The following is a 17,072-nucleotide window of genomic DNA, read 5'->3' as shown; positions in this document are numbered from 1 at the left end:
CACAGTCTGGTGAGCAAGCAATTAGCAGGCAGGAACAGCCGAGCGCTCCTGCAGTGGGGTCCCAAGCCCTGTCCCCAAACAATGCAGGCTGTGCCAGGGACACCAATGCCAGCAGTGGAGCTGCTGCTCCTGAGGCTCAGGAATGTATTACCTGATGGCTTGAAGAACGAAGGGCTAGGCCCAGCCAGGAGAGGGCTCCTCATGCAGCACCCTGCTCCCTCGCCATGATGAGGCCTGGGGGCCCCGAGGGCTCCCCACTTGCCCAAAGGCTGTGGCCCCCTGCACAACCAGATCCGCTGTAGCAGCCACGGCCCCGCGCAAGCAGTCAAAACCTGAGTCGCCCTGGTTGAAGAAAGAAATCTTTATTAATAATTTCAATAATAATAATAATAATAATAATAATAATAATAATAATAATAATCCTTGTAATAATAATAATAATAATAATAATACTGTTTATTAGAATGGTCACACTTTGAAGCATACAGGATGGGCCGGCGCCAGCCCGCACGCCGGGGCGGCGCAGGGGTGCTGTAAGGGAGAAGCCAGTACAGCGATGGACGGAGCTTTGTACAGGGAGCGGGGCCGGGGCTATGTACACGGGGAATAGAAAAGGGGGAGCTCATCGCTGGGGCGTCGGGGGCGTCTGCAGACTATAAAGTGAGGTTTGAGGAGTGGCAGAGCCAGAAGGGCGCGGGACGGCGCTGCACCCCGGGATGGGCCCCGCAGTGCCCCGTGCCGCTGTGCACCGTGTGCCGGTGCTGCGGCCCAGCCTCGCGGCTCGGGTGGGTCTCCCGTGGGGGATGCAGCGGCCGAGACCCCGCACCCAGGGCTGGGGGTTCCCGCTGCCTCGGGCAGGGACGGGTGGCCGTGAGCGTGTCCCGCGCCGCAGAGCAAGCGGGAGTGGGGCTGGGGCAGGCCTGGCCCAGCTTTGGTCAGGGCTGGTCCAGGCAGGGCGGGAGCGCGGGTGTCAGGGAAGGAGGAAGGAAGAAGGGGAAGGGGTCACAAGCGAGTTGCAAGCTCCTCTTAACAAAAATTCCCTTTAAAAGGCAGAGGGTCGTCCCCTGCAATACCTCAGCACCGCATCCGCGCCGCCGCCCCAGTTCCGCGCTGGAGCTGAGGCCTCGCACACCTGACACGCCGATGGCCGCCAGCGCCGGGTGGCACCAAGCCAGGTCCCCACCCTGTCACCCGGTCCCACGAGCCGGGCAGGGCGCAGCGCTCTGCCGGCACCCCCAGCGCTGCTGCACCGGGGAAAGGAAGACGTGGCGCCCAGGCCCTGCACCCGGGCGGGGAGGGCCCCCGGACCCCGCGGACCCTCACGCCTGCCTGCGCCGGCTCCCTCCCTGCGGGGCTGTGGGGCCGGGGGTCCCTCCGGCGCATCCGACCGCCGGTGCTCGCCGCGGCTCCTCTGGGACTCGCTCACTCCGTGTGTGTGGACAGTTGGGGCTCACTTGGCTGCTGCTGCTTGCCTTGCTTTCTCTTTTTTTTGTTTGGTTTTTCTTTCTTTTTTTAATTTTTTTTTTGTTGCTTCGCTTTTAATTTTTATATTTTGGGGTTCTTTTTGTTATTTTGTAAGTGTGTGGATATTTTTGCCCTTCCTGGTCCCAGAAGGAAACGGCCACGGGTTCACTACAACAGAAACAAGAGAGGCAGGTCTTTCGCTGGAGCACTCAGGCCGAGCAGGTGGCCGGGGGCACACAGGCACCGTCCCAGCCCAGCCCATCACACCCAGCTCTGCAGCCAGCCCAGCCCATCACACCTTCCCGGCAGCTGCCCCTGGATCCCAAACCCACCCAGCCTCGCCAGGCCCCACAGCTGGCAGCAACCCCAGCTGGCTCCTCTCTCTCCTACGGGGGCAGAGGGGCTGCTCGGGGCGCTGCTGTCAGCCCGAGCCCCAGCGCCTGTGGAGCGAGCATCCCTGCAGGCCAAGCACCCCCTGCCCGCGGGGGATGAGCCCAGGGCAGCGGGGGGACCCCGCACCCCGGCTGCGGGAACGGGCGCTGCTGGGGCTCAGGGCTGGCCCCCGGGGCGGGCGGATGCTGCAGCAGAGGCGGGCGGGCGGCAGGACGGAGCGGCTGAGGTAACCCTCAGGGTGTGGGGTGCTGCGGCCCCACAGAGCCCGGTGCCAGCCCCGGGCAGCACCCGCGGCTCCTGCGCAGGCTCGGCCTCGGCTCTGTCTGCCTGGTTTGGTTTGGTGCTAGTGAGCATCGGGGACAGTGGTGGGGGGGCTGGGTCTGTCTTGCTAGTAGGGAGTGAAGCGGCTGTACCCTCCTCGGTATAGACTAGCCTGCAACATCAAAGATGAAAAAAAAGCCAATCAGTATTCAGAGATAGCCAAAGCCTAGATCTTCCCTTTTTTCTCTTTTTTTTTTTCTTTTTTTTTTTTTTTTTCTCCTCTTTCAAATGACACCAAATCGCTGCTGTCCTTGGGATGTGAGGGGCAGGCAGGGCCAGGGTGCCCAGTGCTGCCCAGGCTCTCTGGTGGCCACGGGCACTGCCCTGTGGGCAGGGGCTGCCCTGTGCCTCCAGTGTGGCACTGCTGTGCCACGCCTGCCAAGGAGCTGCCCCATCCCTGCTGTGGCACTGAGCTGAAAACCCCTGGGATGCCATGCCCGTGGCCCCTCACTAGCAGCTTGCCCAGGGAGTCAAAAGGCAGAAAAAGGCAGGTTGGCTTTGCGATCCCAGCCGTGAGTGCAATTTTTCATCTTTGATGCTGTCAGAGCTGTGGCGTGTGCGGGGCTGCGGTGCCCCCCGTGTGTGGCTGCACACGGGGCCCTGGGGACACTGTCCTGCACTGGGATGACAGAGGGGTCCTGGAGCCTGCCCAGGGGACAGCCAGGCCCCTGGAAGTGGCACGTGTGGGCAGGACTGTGCGGGGTGTGAGGGGAAGGTGGGGCAGGGTGTGGGGTGGGGCTTTCCTCTCCTGCAGACAGAGCCAGGCAGGGGCTGTGCCATTCCCACTGCCCTCCCACAGCCCCTGCCCTGTGCCACACAGGCCCCAGGCTGTGCCAGACCCCTCCCTGGGCTGCCTGCAGCCCCCCGGGAAGCAGAGGAAGGCCGAGGGGCTGCTCTTACCATGGTGCCAATGCTGTACGTGGCGGCGGGGCCGATGGTGTGGTGGTAGGGGTCTGCTGCTGCGTACACTCTGCCGTAGCTAGGAGCAAACAGGCGTGGGGTTAGTGACAGCAGCTGGGGTCCTGTGTCCCCTCTGAGCCCTCCCTCCCAGCTGCACCTGGGAGCCCCCTGGCATCTCCCTGCTGCCCCTGCAGTGGTGCCAACCCTGTCCAGCCGAGCCCTGCAGGGAGCCAGGGGTCCCTGTTTGCCCTCCCCATGCCTGACTCTGTCCTGTCCCAAGCACTCAGCAGCTGGGGTGTCAGGGTGGGCCGTGCAGGGTGGCATGGGCTCCCCAGGTGCACGGGGCTCCCCCAGGGGCCATGCCCGGTGCTCACCTGTCGCTGTAGGCGGCCGCTGCTGCTGCGGGCTGGGCGTACCTGTAGGCAGCATAGCCCCCCTGCAGGGAGAGACACTGGTCAGGGGGCTGCACCCACTGGGGACTGGGGCTGGGGGCAGCTGGGTGCCCCATGGCACTGCACGGAGAGGTGTGGGGCTCACAGGGGGTTGGTGCCAGTGCCACTGGGCATGCAACAGCCTCATTCCCATTCCCCAGGGGCTTTCACAAACATTAACCTTAAAAAATTAAATTTCCAGAGAAGAGACTGTCACCTCCCCGCTCGCTTTAATGAGGTGTCACGTTAGATAAATCCTTCAGTGCCCGCCTGAAATATCGCCGCTGGCTGCTCAGACACGGAGGCTAAACGCGGGTGCAAGGAACTGAGGCCGTAAATCCTGTGTGGCACCAGCCCTGCAAGGGCTGGCAGGGGCACAGGACTGGGCACAGGATCCTGTGTGGTGTGTGCCACCCAGGCTGCTCTGGAGAAGCTGTGCTGTGCTCATGCTCTTGCTGCCACCCAGGGGAAGGGGTTGGGAGCGGGGCAGAGCCCACCAGGGACCCGTGTGACACCGCCTGCCCTCTGCGCTGGTATGAGGTCCCCATCACAGCCCAGCCCTGGGCACAGAGTCACTTACGTAGATCTCAGCTCCGTAGAACCCATCCTGGTAGACAACCCTGGAAATGAGGCAGAGGCATCAGAGCCTGGCAAGAGCCCCTGGGCAAGGGCAGTGGGGTGAGGGCACTGAATGGGGCAAGGAGTGGCTGTCCAGGCCCCAAAGGCACCTCTGGGCTGGGATTCTGGGCAAGGACTTGGGCACATGCAGAGGGCAGGGCAGGGCAGGGCAGGGCAGGAGGATCCCAGGGCAGGATCTCTGCTGCGAGCAGCCAAGCAGCCACAGATGGCCATGGCTGTGTCTGTGACCAGCGCCATCCCAGCTGAATTTCCACTGAACCACCCCTCCTGGCTGGAATAACGCCCTGTGCCTTGGCGGGCAGGAGGCTGCTGAGCGTGCAGCTCACCCGAGGGCAGCAGAGCGGGGCTGGGGCAGAGCCTGTGGCCAGGCAGGAGCTGCAGGAGCTGCAGGGGCAGAGCCTGTGGCCAGGCAGGAGCTGCAGCCCGTTCCTGAGGAGCCTGGCAGTGCCAGCACAGCCCCGGGGTGGTGTGGCAGCCCTCTCCCCCCAGCAGCCCCCGGGTACTCACGCGCCGTAGGTGGGGATGGGCGGCGGCGGCGGCGCGGCACGGAAGGTGTTGTACACAGCACGGCCCCGGCCCCGCAGGTGAGCCCCTCGGTAGGCCATGGCCGTCCCCGTGGCGGGGTACGGGAACCCCGTTACTGCAGGAGGCAGGGCACACCTGTGGGCTGTGCACAGCGGGACCACACGGCCCCCACGGGGCACCCGTGGCACAGCCCAGCCCTGTTCCCTCAGCCTGGCAGGGACATGGCCCCGGGGGGACGCTGGGCATGGGATGGGATGGGATGGATGGGATGGGATGGGATGGGATGGGATGGGATGGGATGGGATGGGATGGGATGGGATGGGATGGGGTGGGATGGGGTGGGATGGGGTGGGATGGGGTGGGATGGGATGGGATGGCATGGGATGGGATGGGATGGGATGGGATGGGATGGGATGGGATGGGATGGGATGGGATGGGATGGGATGGGATGGGATGGGATGGGATGGGATGGCATGGGGTGGGATGGGATGGGGTGGGATGGGGTGGGATGGGGTGGGATGGGGTGGGATGGGGTGGGATGGGGTGGGATGGGGTGGGATGGGGTGGGATGGGGTGGGGTGGGGTGGGGTGGGATGGGAGGAACTGTCCAGGCAGGTGTGAAGGACAGGGAGAGGGGCCAGGGGCTGCTCACTGCACAGAGCAGTGGCAGACAGGGCAGAGCTGAGGTTTGGGGGGCACCCACAGCAGGTACTGCTGCAGCCCGACCTTACCTGCGTAGAATTCGGGGCCGTAGACTGCTCCCACCACCGGGTTCAGCTTCCAGCCTGTGGGCAGGGAGAGCTGGTGAGGACAGGGCACTCCCCATGGTGCTCTGAGGGGCAACAGCCCCATCCCAGGCATGGGGGCTGCACTCCTGCACTGGGCAGGAGCAGCTGCTCTCCCATTTGGCTGCAGTGTGGAGGGCACGCACTGCCAGAGCTCCACGGCAGCCAGACAGTGCTGGTGCCCCTGCCCGCTGCAGCTCTGCTCCCTGGACACTGGCCCTTACCGTTGGTGTAGGGGTTGGCCACCTTCTTGTTGGTCATGACACGGGCCGTGGCGTTGTTCACCTGCAGAGAGAGGGACGGGCTCAGTGCCTGAGGACGTGGAGCTGGCCAGGCTGGGGTCCAGGGCCCGCTGGGCTGCAGCCAGCTCCCCTTGCTGCTGCTGCTGCTGCTGCTTTGGGTGCCGGGGCAGAGGATGCAGCTGCACCAGAGACAGGACACAAGGCTCTGCCTGCAGCACCTGCTGCACACAGCCCTGCCATGCCTCCAGCCAGCCCAGACCTCCATGCTCCAGCTGTGAGCGTGGCTCAGGCTGCTGGCTGGTGCCCTGAGAGCTGCGGTGCCATGCTCGGGCTGAGCCCAACATGCTGCCCCTGAGCTCCTGCCCGGTTTTGTTGGATGATGTTTTCCTTGTCCGTGGGGCATTGCTGTGCCCTGCCAGGCTCCCTCTCTGCCGTCAGCACTGCTGGGGACATTTTGTCCCGCTCCCTCTGCCATGTGCCACCCTGTTCCCCACCACTCGCCAGCCACCAGCGGGGAGCTGCTGGCAAATGGGCAGAGCCTGATCCCTGTGCTAAGCCTGGAGAAATCAAAGCCTGCGGGGCTGGGCAGCTGCTGGCACTGCAGGTGTGGAGCTGCGGGTGGATCCTCCCTCCCAGCACAGAGCAGGGGGGTGGCATGCGGGGCAGAGCCCCAGAGCTCCCTGCAGAGCCTGGGGTGGCTGCTGTGGGCACGGGGCTCTGCCAGCCTGGTCTGTACCAGCAGAACGCAGCCCCAGCTGGCACCCAGCTCTCCGTGCAGCCGGGAGGTTCCTCTGGGCCGGACGCTCCTTGTGCCAAGCGCCGACCTTCCCGCAGACATGCTCCCACCGTGCCACATTCAGGGACACATGCACAGCCCCCTGGGCGCCCCCCAGCCCGGGCAGGGGACACGCACACGCAGGCATGGCACGGCACTAGCACACTTATCTGAGCACCTCAATCTTCCGGCCCTCTACGATGGTGCCATTCAGCTTCTCCCGTGCCCGGTCGGCATCTGTGCTAGTTTCAAAAGTTACAAACCCAAAACCCTGTGAGCAGAGGAGAAAAGGAGAAAGAAAGAGACAGAGAGAGACAGAGAGAGGGTGTGGGGACAGAGAGAGAGAGGGGGTGAATCAGGAGAGCTGGCGCAGGAGGTGAGGCTGCCACAGTGCAGAGATGAAGAGCCCAGGCTGGGGTCCCCGCAGGGGCCGGGGGTCCCGGCTGAGAGCCCAGAATCACCCACGAGCTGGGAGAAGAGTCTGGGAGAGGGGCACAGAAAGCAGGGAAGATACAACAGAGACATCCAGACACAGAGGGACACGAGCTGCCCGTGGTGGGACACAGCAAGCCCTCTCCTCCCTCCAGTGCCGGGTGCAGGGACCCGCACCACCTCCCGAGCTGGCACCAACGGGGCACTGCATGCCAGGGTCCCATGGGACAGGAGAGGAGGGGAGAGCAGGTTACAGCACTGCTGGGCAACCTGGCTCCACTGACACCCTCCCCGGGACTGGCTGTATGGTGCTGGCCATGGGCATCACCCACCTTGGAGCCCCGCTCATTGAAAATGATCTCCACATCCAGGATTTTCCCGAATTGCTGCAAGTGGAGAGAACAGAGGGGTGAGTGCCTGCAAAGCCCCTGGCCCTGCACCCAGAGCTGCTGGCACGGGGCTCTGTGCCAGGGATGGGCAGAGGGCTGCCTTGGGGCCAGACCTGGGCACCCGCAGGGTCATGCAGGGTAAAGCCCTTGTCCCTCCCATGGCTCCCACTCTGACAGGACTTGGGGAGTGTCATCCAAAATTTCATTAATTAACACTGCTCTGAGTCCTAATGAGGGCTGGGAAGGGGACAGTGGAAGCGTACAAGGGCTCTGTGTCACCCTCTGCTCCATGCACAGGGGCTGGGCAGGATGTCCCTTGGGAGGTGACAGTGCCAAGGTCCCGCTGGTGCAGCACTGAGCGGGGCTGTGATGGCTGGAGGGAGCTGCACTCACCCCAAACATTTGCCGCAGGTCGGGGTCCCGGAATCGAAAGGGAATGTTGGAGACGTGTAACCTCTTGGGCTGCTGCTTGTCTGTGTTGTCTGAGGAGTGTAGCTGCTGGCTGTCTGTCTGTGCCGCCTCGTCTGTCTGCTGGGGAGGCACCGCTGCCCTCAGCCCCTGTCCCCAGCAGGAGAGTCCCCTGCCCTGTGCCTGCCCCCGGGGACACCCTGCACCCTGTGCTCCCTGCGTTCTGGGCAGCGCCCCACGGGTGTCCCTCCCTCCCGGTGGGGCTGTGGGGATGCTCGGGGTGGGGGCGCAGACGCTGCACTCAGGACCGTGTGGGAGGACTGCAAAGTGCAGCGCTCAGCACCTTGCTGGTGCTGCATTCCAGCGCTGTAATTGCCACCATCTCCTAGAGCAGAGCCAAGTGAGTGGATTACGAGTGATGAGAAATGATGGGGGGCTCTGAAGGGCAGTGATGGATGGCAGGAACACCCAGCCTGGTACCCTGTGGGACTTTGGCCAGGCAGCACCGCTGCCCCAGCACTCCCTGTGCCCCTGGCACTGCCCCGAGCCCAGCACAGCCCCAGGACCCTCCTGGCAGCTCTGGCACTGCCCTGGACCCCTGCAGCAGGACAGCCCCAGCACCCTCTGTGCCCCTGGCACTGCCCCAGCCCAGCACAGCCCCAGCACCCCTGTGCCCCTGGCACTGCCCTGAGCCCAGCACAGCCCCAGCACCCCCTGTACCCCCAGCACGCCCCGTGCCCCCAGCACAGCCCCAGCCGAGCCTCACCGGTACCGTCTGTGTCCCTGCTATGGACTGCGTGCTGGCGTCGCTGCCCGCCGGCTCGGGGTGGCTCTGTGCTGGTGTGTAGAGGCTCATGGCGTGCTCCGGGACCGTGCTCTGCCCCGAGTAGTCCTGCGTGGGGTGCGGGTGCGGCGGGGCGAACTCTGCGGGGATCCCGTTCTGGGGGGGCGGGGGGTACTGGGCGGGGGGGTAGGGCTGGGCCATCGCGTCCGGCGGGGCCGTGGCGTCCTGGTTACCCTGCCGAGAGAGGGCACCGTGCCCTCAGTGCCGGCACACCGGGGCCGCCCCTGCCCCGGGATGGCAGCCGGGAGAGGGCACCGTGCCCTCAGTGCCGGCGCACCGGGGCCGCCCCTGCCCCGGGATGGGGCTCTGATCTGCACAGCCCCACCCAGCCCCATCCAGCCCGCTATCCCCCAGCCTCTGGCGTCTCCCTCCAGCCCTGGGCTGTCTCTGTGCTGTGGTGGCTTTGGGGGTCACATTGCCAGCAGCTGAGCCCCATCCTCTCCCTCTCCCGTGCCCTGCCTGCCCATTGTGCTGGGGTTGGGTAGGAGAACAGAGGCCTCTGTGTGGGGTTTAACTCCTGAAGCTGGCACATCCCTCTCCTGGGGAAGGGAGACCTGGTCAGGCCCCCTTCTGAGCCCAGCACAGGGCAAAGCAGAGCCCGGCCAGCAGCATGGTGCAGGGAGCTGCACAGCACCAGCACGGGCTGGGCAGGCTGGAAGGGGTCAGGGAGGGATGCTGACGGCCCCTTGGCAAACACCCGACAGGGATCAATTAACTGCTAAATATTTAATTAGGCCCTTTGCTCTAACGCAGCTGGCCTGGCAGCCTTGGTCAAACGGGGTGAGCTGCACCCACGCCAAGGGGTTTGTGTGGGGCTCCCAGGCAGCGCCTGCTCTGCACACCCACCCATCCACCTCCTGTCCATCCTCACCACGCCCTCGGCCCGTCCCCCTCGCACAGGTGTGCGCTGCACCTGGGCAGGCACGGCCGCAGCCCCCAGGGGCAGTGCCAGGGCCGGGGGCAGCGCCCGCCGCCCCTCGGATGCTCCACACCGCGCTGCAGCAGCCCCTGGCCTGCGAAACCCATCTGCGGCTCAGCCCGCAGAGATAAGCTCCTCAATTGTGTATGTGACCGATTGATGTCGGGGAGGGACGGCGGGGGTGGCAGGGGGATGCGCTGGCAGCCGCCGTCCCCAGCCCGCGCGGGTGGCAGCAGAGCCCACGGGGACACACGGAGAGCCCGCGGCAGCAGCCCCGCCGCAGATCTGCAAGTCATGCATCGGCAGCACCGCCTGCCCGCGCTGACTCAGCTGCTGGGACGCGCCAGCCCCACGCACCTGCCTGTGTGGGCCGGGGCTGTCAGGCCGCAGAGCCCAGCCCAGGGACGGCCCTGCCCCGGGACGGGCACCGGGAGCTGCCCACGCCACCCCTGCCCACAGCCCAGCTGCTCCTTCCACCTGGCAGGACAGAGGCTGCATCCTGCACTCGCCTGGGTCTCAGCACTCAGCTCTTCTCCAGGGAGCTGACAGACATTGACAGTCACCGTGGTACTGTCCCAGGGCCTGGTGCCTCCCCGGGGCCGTGTGCCCATCCCTCATGCCTGATCCTGGCACCCTGTGCCCATCCCTCCCTGCCTGCACGGGCAGAACCAGGAGCAGCCCAGGTCCCTCCTGCCTGCTCTGCCCTGGATGCTCCCCGGCTGTCACTGCAGCCAGGATCAGGCACCAACACGCAGGGACCAGGATGGCAGCAGGGACCAGCCCCCTGCCAGGCCCTCGTCAGGCTGTCCCAGCAGCCACGTCAGTATCAGTTATTAATTAGGGCTGTCGCAGTGCCTGTCAGCCTGGGCACTATTTCATTCAGGGACCATTAGGCTCCCCTGGTTGCTGCTCATGGCGCTGGAGCTGCGGGTGCTGCAGAGACACAGATCCACAGATCCATGGCTTCCAGCACCTCCTGTCTGCTCCCAGGGCCTGGCCACCCCATGGGGACAGAGCTGCTTGGTCAGGGCTGCTGTGGTGAGGGTCCCATGGGGAGGGAACGCTGACAGGTTTGGCTGTGTGCTGCCCATGGACATCACACTGCCCAGTTCACACCCCACGCTGCCCACAGCACTGGAACAGCCCCATCCCGGGGCAGCCCCAAGCACCGAGGGTCCCTCTGCTCCTCCCAGAAGGGGGCTGGAGCCCCTTCTGGGGTGTCCCCATGCACTGAGCACCCAGGGGGTCCCTGGGACCCACCCCTGCCCCCAGAGAACCCCAGCTCGGGGTGCCTGGCCATGCAGGGAGCCTGTGGCATAGTGCTGGGTGCCAGGGACAGGGCTCTGAGAGACACTCCCTGCTCTGCCCGCACCCAGCCCTCCTGGGGCACGGGGATGCTCCCACACGGTGCTTTACACTGGCAGTCAAAGAATTCTGGTCCTTAACAGCCCTTGGCCTCATTCAAAACGAGACAGCTCAGTGCCTGAGCCTGGAGCAAAGCTGGCAGCACAGGGGGCACAAGCAGTACCTGGCACCTCTGCTGCCCACCTGCTCGAGCAGGTACCAGCAGGACAGGGGCACAGCCCTGTGCTCAAACACCACTGCCCCAGGGATGGCACTGCCCAGGGATGTCCCAGAGGCTGGGACAGGGAGCCCAAGTTCCCCTGCCAGGTGTGCCCTGTGCAGTGTCCCCATGTGGTGTCCTCTGCCCTGTGTGGTGTCCTCTGCCCCGTCCCCTGGCAGGTGTCCCCTGGGCAGTGTCCCCTGCCAGGTGTGTCCTGTGCAGTGTCCCCATGTGGTGTCCTCTGCCCCGTGTCCCCTGTGCAGTGTCCCCTGCCCTGCCCACGGCTCAGCCTTGCACCACCAGCCCTGCGCAGTGGCTGCCGCAGCAGGCAGGGGGTAGATATCATCTTTAGCTGATTAAATGTCCCTCATTAACGAGTTTCTTTAATTAATGAAGTTTTTTTGTTTGCTCCACTTGCTTCCTCCCCCCACACTCTGCCTCCTCAGCACAATCCAGGCCATTTCCTTTCAAGTCATTTAGCGTGGGGCCGGTTCCTGCCGACGCCGCATTTCGGTGATTGTGCCTGGCAGCTCGGGGCTGACAACGCCGTTTCCCACTTCTGCTCCTTTCTGAGGAAATACCGTGCCAGGAGCCCCCGGATGCAGAGGGTCAGAGCAATCACCTGAGTGCAGAGCCCTGTGCTAAGGATGGGGGATTGCCAGCCATGAGCCCTTACAAAGGGCCAGCAAACCTTGGCTGTGACAGCCCGGTGGGACAGTGCTGCCCAGGAGGGCCTGGGCTTAGGGGCTGCCCACCAGCATCTGTCCCCTGCTGCTGCCATGGACGTGCCAGCTTCCTCCAGGCCTCACGGCCATCCTGCTGCCTCGGCCTGACCCCAGTCCCATCTCCAGCCCAGGGCAACTCCCACCAGCCAACTCTGCCCGCAGCTGTGCCCTACCTGTGCTGTGCGGTGCTGATGGTGCAGGGGTGGCACAGCACAGCACGGCCTGGTCACAGCATGGCGCTGCCAGTCACAGCATGGCACTGCCAACCATGGCATGGCACTGCCCAACCGTGGCATGGCACTGCCAGTCACAGCATGGCATGGCCTGGTCATGGCATGGCACTGCTCAATCATGACATGGCACTGCTCAATCATGACATGGCACTGCCAACCATGGCATGGCCCTGCCCAGTCACAGCTGACCCTGCTTGGTCACGGCACCATTAGGTCACGTCTCATGCACAGCTGGGTGAAGCCACACGTGGAGTGCCAGAGCGACAGGAGAGGGAAGGCAGTCCTGTCACTACACACCTGCCCCGGTCCTGTCACTACACACCTGCCCCAGTCCTGTCACTACACACCTGCCCAGGTCCTGTCACTACACACCTGCCCCAGTCCTGTCACTACACACCTGCCCCCGTCCTGTCACTACACACCTGCCCCAGTCCTGTCACTACACACCTGCCCCCGTCCTGTCACTACACACCTGCCCACCCTACCAGCCTCCCCTCTGCCCGGGGCTGTCCTGCTCCTCCCACTGGGAGCCAGACACCTGCTGGGGGGAAAGAGGGACCCACAGCACCCACAGGGCCTCAATAAGCTTATTCTGCAGGCAGGGCAGGCAGAAAACACTTGGATGTGACCTGGAATGGCTCCTGCCTGCTTGCCAATGCCAGGGCACACCCTTGCTACATCGTGAGGGAGCCTGAGGTCACTGCCGAGCACAGGGAAGGGCTCAGCAATTCCAGACGTCTCCTGTGGGGGACCCGCTGTGCCCACCAGCAGGAAACTGGAGCGAGCAGCAGCCAGGGACACTGATGGGGCCAGGAGCCCTCAGAGCCACTGCCCGGGAGCAGGGCGAGTGCACTGTGCTGAGCAGCAGAGACACATTCAAGAGAAGCCCCAGTGGAAGCAGGAGGGTTCTGGTTCTCTCTCTCACCCTGGGCCATGCAGGCATCCCGTGCCCAGCAGGACTCATCTGTGTGACAGACACAGCTCCCCCTCGGACCCAGCCCTCGCTCATGCTAATGGCTGTCAACACAGAACACAGGCCGTGGAGGGGAGGAAAATTACTCCCTGAAAAGGAACTGACTGATCCCTGTCATTTCTCACAAAACCACTGACCTGTAAATATTTCATTAGCCCCAAAGCTGTGCCATCCATACAAAGCAGTGCCCAGCCTGTGCAGGCTCCTGGCTGCGGGCAGGGGGGTCAGGGAGCCCCGGGAGGGACCAGCCCTGCCCACCCAGGGGATGCCAGGAGCTCGTGGTGGGTTCCTTATGCCCAAAGTGGGGCCACGGTGATCCCACAGAGGGCTGGGGGGGCAGGATGGGGATGGAGCGTGGGGAGGAAGCGGGGAAGGGGTGAGGAGCTGCAGGGACGGGGCAGCAGCTGCTGCACTGAATGTCTCCATCAGCAGAGCACAGGGACGGTGAGAGGCTGGGAATGGCACCTGCCAGGGATGGGAAAGGAGAGCTCCAGTGGGCAGGAGCACCTGAGGGGGAGGAGGAGGAGCAGCGGGGGGAGGCAGAGCAGCCCGTTGGCGTGGCAAACACCATTTTTCTGGGCTGGCACACATTTCCCACACTCTGCATCCCCCTGCCCTGCTCCTGCCCTTGGTGGCCTGGGCTCCAGCTCACAGACGCTGCTGTCCCTCTGCCCTGGCAGCCTGGGGAGGACAGGCAGAGCCATGGGACATCCAGGAGTGGCAATGGCACAGGACACTGGGCACACAGCAGCACGCGTGTCCCTGGCACCTCGGCACGGGCAGAAGGGGCACGGTCCGGCCCCGGCTCCCGGCTCTGCCAGCTGGAAACTTCGGAGCTGAGGCTTCATGAAATATTCATGAAGTAAATGGTGCAATTTCATCTGCATTCAGCCAACTTCATGTATATTTCAGAGTATTATGAAATGATAATGTTGTGTAACCAAGGCGAGCCGGGGCTGCCGGGGGGGCTCCCGGCCACCCCCGCCCGCACGGCCGGCGGCTCCCGGCACCGGGACGGACCGACGGACACGGCAGCGCCGGGCACGGCGCGGGACGAGCGGAGCCCAGGGATGCTCAGCCCTCTGGCTCCCCCCTGCCACAGCCCGGCACTGCCCCGGCAGCTCCCGGAACGACGCCAGCGCTGCCAGGGCACACCCGCGGGAACCCTCGGTGGCATCCCCGGCACGGCTCTGCCCCCAGGCACGCCGAGGCTGACATGGCGCTCAGGCTGGGATTCCCAGCAGTGCTCGCTCCCCAGCGGCCACCAGAAGGCTGTGACAGGCGGCACAGGAGGCACCAGCCAGGCTGCAGAGCCCAGGGGTGGGCTGGAGGTAACCGAGCACCGCCAGCACCTCCGGAGCTCTGCAGGCAGCAGTGCCAGACGCAGAGACCCACACACGGCATGGCTCAGCGGTGAGCACTCTGCTGCTCCAATGGGCCTGGGGGCAGCTCCCGTGTCCCCCTGGAAGGGCTGCGGCTCCAGAACCCTCCCGTGGAGCTGCCAGAGCCCAGCTGCACGCAGACCAATGGCCACATGCCCTGGCCCCACACCTCCACACCCCAGAGCAGCTCCCCTGCCAGCCCCACACCTGCCCCACAGGGCTGCAGGAACCCAGCTGAACGCTGGTCCTGCACCTGCAGAGCCCCCACAACCCGGAGCACAGGCACTGACCCTGTCACTGTCACTCCCTGTCACCATGCTGGCGCTCTGGCACAGCTGCGTGTGGCACCTGCCGGCCCAGTGTGGGCACTGGTGGCACCACGGACCCGTGCGTGTGCCTGGACAGTGCTTGCACGCAGCCCTCTCTAATAGGCAGCCAGGAGCATAATTTTTCCTCTAATTACATATTCAGCACTTCTGAGAAAATGAGATTTTGGTAATTCAATTGGACTGAGAAGCAGCACTATAATAAAATGAAATTTGTAACAATCGTGCAGTTAAATTAGTTAAATGGAGAGGAAGGAGCTGTGGAAAATTGACCCCTCGATCTCCTAAAGACTAATCAGACATTTGAACCGGGCTGTGCTAACAGAACCCCCGGGGTGTGCGGCACAGAGCGAGGGGAAAGCGGAGATGCCCCGAGGGAAGGGCTGGGAACAGCCGCGTGTGTCACCTGGTGGGACAGCAGAGGGGACATCAGAGGGGACATCCCTGCTCCTCGGGGCTGGAACAGCCAGGTGTGTCACCCGGTGGTGTCAGAGGGGACATCCCTGCTCCTCGGGGCTGGAACAGCCGCGTGTGTCACCTGGTGGGACAGCAGAGGGGACAGCAGAGGGGACATCCCTGCTCCTCGGGGCTGGGAACAGCTGCGTGTGTCACCTGGTGGTGTCAGAGGGGACAGCAGAGGGGACATCCCTGCTCCTCGGGGCTGGAACAGCTGCGTGTGTCACCTGGTGGTGTCAGAGGGGACATCCCTGCTCCTCGGGGCTGGAACAGCTGCGTGTGTCACCTGGTGGTGTCAGAGGGGACATCCCTCTGGGGTCCCTGCTCGGGTCTGGGGTGGGATGGGATGGCTTTGGCAGGGAGTGTGCCAGGCATGGTGCTGGGGCCATGCCCTCTGTGGCAGTGCCACTGCCAGGGCCTGGCCACTGGGTCCTTGCATTGGCCACTGTCCCCAGCAGCTCCTGGACACACACCATGGCCCTGCTGGGGGTGCAGGGGGTCCCTTTCTGCCAGAGGGGACCACAAGGACATGGGCACACAGACAGGGATGGCACCCAGTGCCAGGCAGGTAGGGAGAGAGGTCTCCCGTGGGCTGGAGGGCTCTGCAGCAGGTACAACGTAATTAGCCTCAATATTTATCTTGTTCGTCTTTCCTGTTTTTTCTTGTAAAAGAAAAGGAGGAAAAGACGAGTTTCTCATTTGCAAGTTAATTAGTCTAATTACCTCTAATTAAGGGCTCCCCACACAATGCAGATCACAAATAAGCTGCCACTGTCGCCTGCTCCCACTCCTTTCTCCCCAGTTTTGATTTTCCACAGGAGCCGTTTGAAGGCTGTGCTGAGGACGCGGGTGTGGATCCTGGCTGGGCACACAGGGCAGGTGTGGAACGTGGGGACAGCCCTGACCCCTGGCAGGCAGTGCCCACAGCGCTGTGGTGCCCACCACAAGCCTTCCCCTGCTCCAGGAGTGAGGGGCACAGCGCTCACACTGCTCCCTCCTGGCCCCTGGAACGCCACGGGAGGTGGTGCAGCTTAAAGCCCTGCCAGGGCTGCCCATGGGCACTGGAGGGGTGAATCCTGCAGCTCCCAGAGCTCCCAGCCCAGAGCTCCCAGCCCAGAGCTCCCAGCCTGCTCAATGGCACTGTCACATCACTGGGTCAGTGGCCATGGCATGGCCAGGACTGCACAGCCCCTGACCACACGCTGCTGGGCTCACACCAGCACTGGAAGATCCACCTCCTTCCTTGGATATTCAGTTCTCCTGTGCCCAGTCACCCTTCCCAGCCTTCCCAACACTGGCACAGCTCCCCACACCTGCCTACAAAAACCAGCAGCACTGGAGTGACCAATGCCCTTCCTGGAGGGGCTGCAGCGCCCCTTGGTGCCCCTGGCTCCTCCGTGGCTGCCCACCATGCCACAGACACAGTGCCCCCACGCAGGAGCCCCCACGCCCGTGGGGACAGCGGCCGGGCAGCCAAGGGACCCTGCAGCTCCTGGAGGTGCCCAGCCGCAGCATCCAGCGCCCTGCCCAGCCCTGGCTGCGCAGAAAACCACGCTCCAAAGCTCCTTGCTGCGCGGATGGTGGCCCCTGAGCGGGGGCAGCCCCAGGGCCAGGGTGGTGCAGCTGTGGGACTGGTGGGGGTGGCCTGCACCCGCTCTCCTAATTAGCCTTTCTTTGTTACACCCCCCCTGCAACTGCATGTGATGCTTTAAAGAATGACAGATACTAAATCTAATTTAATCTACTCATTCACCCATCACTATAGCATAAAAATAGGAATATACCTATAAAAAGAGCATTGCCAGGCAGTGTGGGCCAAAATCACAGCTATTGTGGGAAAAGCAGCTTTGCAAAGCTAAAATTAATGTCAGTGTTTTCAGTATGAAAGAACCCGAAGCAGAAAAACATGTTTTGGGGGCTCTAAGGCCTGTGCTCACAGGGCAGGG

At 63.9% G+C, this 17,072-nt stretch overlaps 1 protein-coding gene across 12 annotated transcripts in view; it reads right to left on the bottom strand.

Moving 5' to 3' along the window:
• Positions 1-346: 346 nt before the first annotated feature.
• The window catches only part of RBFOX3 (RNA binding fox-1 homolog 3), a 140,349-nt gene continuing 123,623 nt past the window's right edge, over positions 347-17,072 (bottom strand). For 7 of the 12 annotated variants that reach the window (XM_036394303.2, XM_036394305.2, XM_036394302.2 and 4 more), the window contains 11 exons: positions 8,471-8,722; positions 7,690-7,827; positions 7,240-7,293; positions 6,654-6,746; positions 5,683-5,743; positions 5,405-5,458; positions 4,656-4,788; positions 4,090-4,129; positions 3,453-3,514; positions 3,079-3,157; positions 1,643-2,290 (listed from right to left, as the gene is read on the bottom strand). In XM_036394303.2, the coding sequence (XP_036250196.1) occupies positions 2,246-2,290; positions 3,079-3,157; positions 3,453-3,514; positions 4,090-4,129; positions 4,656-4,788; positions 5,405-5,458; positions 5,683-5,743; positions 6,654-6,746; positions 7,240-7,293; positions 7,690-7,827; positions 8,471-8,722 (1,011 nt within the window). In that variant the 3' untranslated portion in view covers positions 1,643-2,245. The other 5 variants (XM_036394312.2, XM_036394313.2, XM_036394309.2 and 2 more) reach the window with 4 other exon arrangements.

The sequence above is a fragment of the Molothrus ater genome, chromosome 19 (genome assembly GCF_012460135.2).
Source record: "Molothrus ater isolate BHLD 08-10-18 breed brown headed cowbird chromosome 19, BPBGC_Mater_1.1, whole genome shotgun sequence".
NCBI lineage: Eukaryota > Metazoa > Chordata > Aves > Passeriformes > Icteridae > Molothrus > Molothrus ater.
Note: the sequence above shows the minus strand (reverse complement) of the source record. Positions and strands in the feature narration are given on the sequence as shown.